Source organism: Myotis davidii, unplaced genomic scaffold, assembly GCF_000327345.1.
Source record: "Myotis davidii unplaced genomic scaffold, ASM32734v1 scaffold46, whole genome shotgun sequence".
Lineage (NCBI taxonomy): Eukaryota > Metazoa > Chordata > Mammalia > Chiroptera > Vespertilionidae > Myotis > Myotis davidii.
The window spans coordinates 6167106-6175031 of record NW_006383006.1 but is presented as its reverse complement, the minus strand read 5'-3'; the positions used below and the strand labels follow the sequence as shown (position 1 = coordinate 6175031).

The 7926-nt window shown below is 40.6% G+C and overlaps 1 protein-coding gene across 1 annotated transcript in view; it reads right to left on the bottom strand.

Annotated features, from left to right (window-relative positions):
- Nucleotides 1-478: 478 nt before the first annotated feature.
- The window catches only part of FSIP1 (fibrous sheath interacting protein 1), a 36455-nt gene continuing 29007 nt past the window's right edge, over nt 479-7926 (bottom strand). Inside the window, exons 7-8 of the mRNA XM_015557636.1 lie at nt 1981-2118; nt 479-717 (exon numbers count right to left, since the gene is read on the bottom strand). Of these exons, the coding sequence (XP_015413122.1) occupies nt 685-717; nt 1981-2118 (171 nt within the window). The 3' untranslated portion in view covers nt 479-684. The remainder of the gene's footprint in view (nt 718-1980; nt 2119-7926) is intronic.

Genomic DNA, 7926 nt, shown 5'->3' with positions numbered 1-7926 from the left:
TCTCCTCTATTCGTATGTTATTCTTCTCCACTTAGTCAACAACGACCTCTTGATACTTATCATGTCTCAAGTCTAGCCAACTTTCAGAAGCCACTGGAATAAAATACAAGATTCCTAAAGGACCCAGGTTTTGAGTCAAAAATTAAATAATGATAGGATATGACAAAAAAAAAAGAACAGATACATGTTCAAGGCATGAGATAAATGATCAGAAATCAGAAAAACTGAATTATAGAAAACGCAGTCTTTGCCTGTCTTAGATTGACAGGTGTGGGAGGAGAAGAACCAACAGTTTTCAAAGCAGGTCAAACCACAAACATTTTATTTGCCACATCAAGTTGAAATGCTCCATCGCCACCACAACTATTTGCCAAAGCCCTTTATACTTCTTAACCATTCCTACTTCTCCTACTTCTTCCCCATATCTACAGACTAAAGGAGAAAAAAATCCTCAGAAAATAAAAACAGAGGTCTCCCTGAAATATAATCCCCACTAAATTTCCCATAAAAGTAAATAAAAATGAATTATAAAGCAAAGCACAACGCATCTATTCCCTGCAGATCTGCTGCCTGGCTGTCATTAGCAGACCTGGATATCCTGAGGCTCCAGGTGGGGGCTGCTGTTCATGGCTGGCAAATGCTAAGAGCAGTTCAGAAGGATGTGACCGTGAGGGGCGAAGAATCTCAGTCAGGATCGGTGCACACTCTTGGAGAGCTCTGAGGAGATCAGAATTTAACCAAAATCACTGACCTGGTGGCACTCCCATGGAGCAGCATATAAAACGGAGGATGAGGGAAGAGAGTGACGAGGTTATTAGTGGCTACACAGGAGGTGGCAATGCTGAGAGGAGGGTAACACAAGTCAGCACAGAAAAAATTTTCAAAGAGCCATAAGGAACTATTTTAAGATAAATTACACAGACTGGTTAAAACTTAATGGGGCTTGGAGATCACCCAAGATAATAGGATTTAGTAGGAGACAGAAAGTAGGTAATGCTGGCAATTATGACAAGACCAGCTCTAGAAGAGAGGATGTGGGTAGTTCAGCCTTGTCATGTTTAATTTTAGAGGTAAAAGCCAAGAATCCAACTGGAAACCTCCTATGGGTAGCTGAAAAAATCATAATATTATAGAGCATTTTTAAATAAGAGCTCACAATTTAATTGATTTAAGAGCTTTCTCTCATCAGCAATTATATATCTTTAAATGGCATGTTTTACGTATTTAAAAAATGAAATAGGCTCAAGAAGAATTTAGAATATATTAAAAAATAATGAGTAATGCCCTCGCCAGTGTGGCTCAGTTGGTTGAGCAATGTCATCCCATGCACAGAGAGTTGAGGGTTCAATTGGACTGAATCCCCAGTATAGGGTGTGCAGGAGGCAGCCAATCGATGTTCTTCTCTCATCAATGTTTCTCTCTCCCTCTCCCTTCCTCTCTAAAATCAATACAAACATTTTTCAAAGAAAAAAATGAGTAATAATATTTTATGAATTATTAACAAAAAGGTGGGAATACTTAAGTGATAAGTTCAATATGTGGATATAATTTTATGCAGAGCAATACCAAATTTTTCCACACACATATACAAGACAGATATTTATGTCACTGTAAAACAGAATATTAGGCATATGGATCATTATTCTGACTTCGGTATTTCACAGATTTATTATGTTACATAAATTAAGTATAATACTCTTTTAAGTTCTATAAATCATTATTAGCTTTCATTCAAATTTTTACGGACAAATTCCCATGTCAGTTCTCTTGACAGGTTTAATACATAAATACCCCTTTAAACTGTCAAAGGAAACCGAAATCCTCTTAAATATAATCATTGGTTATATTTAAAGTACAATTAAACTTTATTTAAAGTACATTTATTTAAACTTTATTTAAACTACATTTAAAGTACAATTAAATTTATTTAAAGTATCATATTTAAAGTACAATTAAACTTTAAATAACAAAAAAACTTACATTTTCCTTCATCTTTCTCAACTCTTCATCTATCTCTCTCAGCCGATTTTGCATATCCCGTTGCTCTTTGGTGTTTCGAAGTACCTTTTCCCCTGGAGTTATTTCCATATTTCTACCATCATCACTAAGGTCAGGTTCCTAATTTAAAAAAAAAAAAGAATTCACGCAAAGGCTGAAAATGTACCTTCACACACCAGCCTAAAGCAATTGAGCCTTGAAGGTTGGCTTTGCTTCTCAAATAATATCTCTTCCCTTAAAATCCTATATAATAAAGACCTAATATGCAAATGGCCATCACGCCCTCACACTGTCACTCCTTAATGGCTCAGACACTCAACACTGGGGAGAGAGGAATGGGGACCAGCCAGGCTGTGGCTCGGAAGAGGGACTAGCTGCCCGCCCCATGGTCCCGGGCACCAGTGGCTGGGGCTGCAGCCTGGGAGAGGGACAAGCCACACACCCCCACGGTCCCTGTGGTCCCAGACACCAGCAGCTATAAAATACTATATAATAAAGACCTAATATGCAAATGGCCATCACGCCCTCACACTGTCACTCCTTAATGGCTCAGACACTCAACACTGGGGAGAGAGGAATGGGGACCAGCCAGGCTGTGGCTCGGAAGAGGGACTAGCTGCCCGCCCCATGGTCCCGGGCACCAGTGGCTGGGGCTGCAGCCTGGGAGAGGGACAAGCCGCCTGCCCCGCAGTCCCGGGTGCCTGTGGCTGCGGCCAGCCTTGGCAAAGCCAGCCTGGGTCCTGGGTGCCTGCGGCCAGCCAAAGGGAGGGAATCCTGGGTCCCAGGTGCAGGGCGAGGCAGAGGTGGTTAGGGGTGATCAGGCCAGCAGGGAAGCAATTAGGGGCAATCAGGCTGGTACGGGAGCACTTAGGAACAATCAAGCAGGCAGGCAGAGCTGGTTAAGGGCTATCAGGCAGGCAGGCAGGCAGAGGTGGTTAGGGGCAATCAGGCAGGCAGGCAGATGGGCAGGGGAGCAGTTAGGAGCCAGCGGTCCCGGATTGCGAGAGGCAGTTGGACATCCCCTGAGGGGTCCCAGATTGGAGAGAGTGCAGGCCAGGCTGAGGGACCCCTTCCTCCGTACACGAATTTCATGCACCAGGCCTTTAGTGATATTTATAATTCTCTAAATTCTTCCTATTTGAGAAAGGAAAGGCTCGACAGTACATAAAGCAAGGAGGGAAATAAAGTCAAATCATATGGGAAACAGGAAGTTAGGTGAAAAAAGCAGTGGTCAGGAAGCAGTGACCTGGGCTCTGGTCCCTTCTGTACTTATCAGCTTGAAATTTGGGCAAATCACAGTTCCTGTAGATTCAAGTCCATCATATATAAATAATAAGAAAAAACCCTACCCATCCACATTATGAGAGGCAGCTGTGTAATAGTGAAAAGGGACCTAGACTTGGCAGAGTCAAGTTTTAAATCCTAACTCTCCCTGCTTCCTAAGACGGCCTTAGGGAAACCAAGCAACCTCTCTGAGCCTCAGTTTCACCATTTGCAAAATAATTAATAATAATAATGATAATAATAATGAAGGAGGAGGAGGAGGAGAAAAAGAAGATCTAGCCTAAAAGTCCATAGTAGGAATGCAACAAATCTTAGTGCGTAACAAATACGAGCTGAATATGTCCTTTCAAAGAATAAGCATTCTATAATGAAAGTATGTTATTATCATTAATATTTAAACTGATAGAACCATATTCTCCCAAAGTTAATATTATTTCTAGCTAATATAAAAGGTTATTTCTTGACAGTAACTTGGTCCTATATTTATAACTAAACTTCCTACCTTTTTACCCAGAGATATCTTACTGTGTTGCCATGTAGGTGACTGGCATAGATGTCATTTTTGTGGTTACCCAAGACAGAATCCTCTCAAATTTTCATTCCTTATATACATTTGGTCATCAAGAATAGTCACCATTTACTTTCTAACACCTCTTTAATCAAGGCCCTTCTCTCTTTTTCACTGTCTACTCCTTATCCACTTGAACCAGTAGTTTTTAAACTCCACTGTGTTGCAGACTCACCCACAGACCCTGTGAAAATATTCAGAGGCCATCCTCCATCCCAGAGATTCTAATTCACTAGGTAAGGGCAGGGGATTGACAACTTGAAGCACAACCACTTGAGAATTTGAGAAGTATAGACTTGAGCTACTACTTGAGCCTCTCACCTGGGCTCAAGTAGTAGCTGATTCATTCCACCTTTTGCAAAGAAGCCACAGAGCAACGTGCAAAGTCCTCACCACTTCGTGGCCTGGTCCTGCCTATCTCTTCAGTCTCACCTTCACATTGCTTGCGTCTCAGACCCAAAGCCTCAGCAATATTCACTACTGCTAGTTCTCCACCACTCCATACCTCCTCCCTCCACACCTCATGGCAACTCCTATCTGCTATAAAGTATCCCCTGACATACCCAGGAAGGGCAACTATTCTCTCCAGCATTCCACATCATTGTACTTACCACACTGTCACTGCCCAGCCAGACACCATGACCGTTCCCACTGTGAATCCCAGCACAAACCATGTCCTGAAGCTGTATAGCACTGGTGTCTGGTGAAGGCCTACTTCCTGATTCCTAGATAGCCATCTCCTTGCTGTGTCCTCAATGACAGAAGAGGCAAGGGAACTCTGTGGGCCTTCTTTATAAAGCACAACAAATCCATTCATGAGAGCTCCACCTTCATGACCTATTCACCTCCCAATACTATCACACTGGGGTTGACATTCCCACATATGTATTTTGGGGAACACATTCAGTGTATAGAACATAGTGACCTGAAAAACATCCAAACTGGATTTCATTTTTAAATGAAAAATTATTTTTTAAAGGACATTACTTTAATAACCTACAGCTATGATTTTTTTTTTATCTTTGGATAGGCAAAGAGAAGACATAAAAAATTTTTAAATCAAACTTCATCTATGTTTTTAAAATTTGCAAAGCCACCATTAATAGACAAGCCACAGACTGAGAGGAAAATATAACACACAAGTCTGAAAAGGGACTTGAATTTAGTATATATAAGGAATTCACGCAATTTAATAAACAAGAATAAAAGACAACCCGGTTCTAAAGCAACTTGAACAGATACTCCATACAAGAAGATATGTGAATGACAAATAAGTACATACATGAAAAAGTCTTCAACATTATAAGGCATCAGGTAAATGAAAATTAAAATCACAGTAGGATATCACTGTGCAGGCACTAGAATAGCCCAGATGAAAAAATTTAACACCAAGTGCTGGAGAAGTGTGGAATTCTCATATGTTGTTGGGAAGTATAAAATGGTACAACCACTTTGGAAAACTGGCTATTTCTTTAAAAATTAAACATCTGTCTATTCTATGACCCAGCAACTCCACTCCTCTGAATCTATCCAAGAGAAAGGAAAATGTATTACTTATTTTGTACATGAATATTCATAGCAGCTTTATGCATATCCCAAATGCCCATCAACAAGAGAATGATAAACAAACTGTGGTAAGCACCTAATGCAAGCTGGGATTATCAGACTCTTTCTGCTCTACCTCTTGTCTTGTGACTGGGTTTAGTCAATGTGAGGGGAGGAATATTAAGAGACTGGAGGGTAAAAGAAGACAAAGCTGGGAGTATTTCCCCTGCCCCTTGCTGCTTTGGCATTATAGTGTTGGCAGTGATACATCCCTGAGGTGCCCATCAGGAAGGTTTCCTTAGATTCAACTGCGTATTTACGCTCAAAGATGGAGGCCACACTTGGAGTCAGTCTATTCAGAAGGCTTTAGGACAGGAAACACAGCAAGGCAGTGTCAGGTACCTCTCCGCTTCACTGGGAGTTTTTGCTGCAATCCATGTTGTCACAGTATAGGCACAGGGGCGAGGAAGCCACCCTAGTTTAAAAGCTTTCTTTATATCCCATATGTAGCTGGACATTTGTAAACAAGGATCTGAAGTCCTGCCAAGAAGAGGTGAATGTTGTATCAGGAACAACCATGTGACTTGCAAGCGAGTCATGCTAGGTCAAGATTGCACACAATCTTGAGTTCCCAGAATATTTACCTCCCTGAGAAAAGATAAGATTAAAAAGTTGTGGGTAGAGCAGAAAAGGGAATGCGCAGCTGCAAGTGTCTTCAATGCGCTATTGTAATACAGAACAAAACAAAATTTTGTTGATTAACTGCTGACGCACTAACCTCGTGTGAAACCCCAATAAAAGCAATGGTTGAGGGTACAGAGTTTGCTACATGCCTGAGCGAGCTGTGACCTCTGCCCGGCATCAATCGCCTGTGTGCTCGTCTTACCTCTGCATCTTCAGTTCATGAAACATCCCTCAACACCCATAGGAGCATCATCTCCTGAAATGACTTTATAGGCACAGCATCCAAGGTCCCAGCAAGGGACATGCCCAGCCACAGGAATCGCTGCATTTAGAGAAGCTCACAGTATGGCTTCCCCATCGGGTCTTTATAATTCTCCCATTCCACGGGTCATTTTTAGCATAAGTGAAGCTGCCTCTTAACATTGCTGACATTCCAACTTCCATCAGTTGCCAGGGAAACAATTAGGAGAGTAAGGACAGCTCAAATTCTCATGCTGAAGGAGAAGGGTTAGTTAATCCTTTGCCCACACTTTCTATGATTACAATTTTGGATGGCTGATTCTTTGACCATGGCTCTAGGTCTCCCTAAGCTCCGACACACTTTTCCTTCCCCCTACCCACAGTTGCCAGTCTGTGGGTGTCCCAACACCCCATACTGCAAGGAGGGAAATAAAGTCAAATAAAGCCATACTGGCTCCTTTAAATCTATAAATAGTTCCTTCATTTAATTATCTTCAAAATCCAAGCTGAGTATTTTTCTTATTTCTTACCAAGAACTCTAACTGGTGTACTATGTTTATTTGTATGTATGTATGTATGCATGCAGGTATGTATGTAAATATGTATATGTCTGTGCGTATTTGCAGAGAAATACATGAAGAAAAATTAACTTTATACTAAAAATCTTAATTATTTTATCTTATTTTTCTTAAGATGTTTTTGTAGTTCTTGAGTTTTCCACTACATGCATATATTAATTTAATAACTAGAATAAATCAGTTTTTATTTAAAAAAACAAACAAGGCTAATTTTGTCTTTCTCTAACAATGTGACTCTCCATACATAAAAGACATTGGCCTGAAAGTTAGATTTTACCCCCAGTTCTACTGATATGACCTTTTGTACTTTTGAGCAATTACTTTCTCTTTCTGGGTCTTAATTTCTTCTGATAAAGTTTCTTCAAACTCTAATAGCTTACATGTCTGTAATTCTTCGCAGTTAGATCTAAGGATATGTAACATCTTTCCTCAGTCATGGTCTCTGATAGCATAACCATATAGTTCAAAATTTAAAACATAGCATGTGATGAAAGCAGAGGCTAAGAGAAAGCAAGAAAAGGTATCATTGATTCTGGCAAAAACTGCCCAGTGGCATATTCAAGAAGCTCTGTAGTGCCAGGAGAGGTTCTACTGTCACATTAATGTGCCCACCAGTTCTGTCAGTTTTCATGATCATCAGGAAATATCTTGATTTCCAATGACAGAAATATTTGCACAGACTCTGACCATCCATATATTTTCTGTTTTTAAGTCACATAGGAATGCTTTTAACCCTTTGTGGTCGTTTGTCTACTCTCAGCCACCAAAGCTTTTTTACCGTTCCGGTCATATGTCTGCTCTCAGCCACAACAGCAAGGAACTGTACTAATCTTAACTCTATTCATTCATGTATCAGTTCATAATTTCTCTGAAAGCTCTTTTTTTAAAAAATTAAATCTTTATTGTTCAGATTATTACATTTGTTCCTCTTTTTTCCCCCATAACTCCCCTCCTCCCAGTTCCCACCCCACCCTCCGCCCTCACTCCCCACCCACTGTCCTCATCCATAGACGCACGATTTTTTCCAGT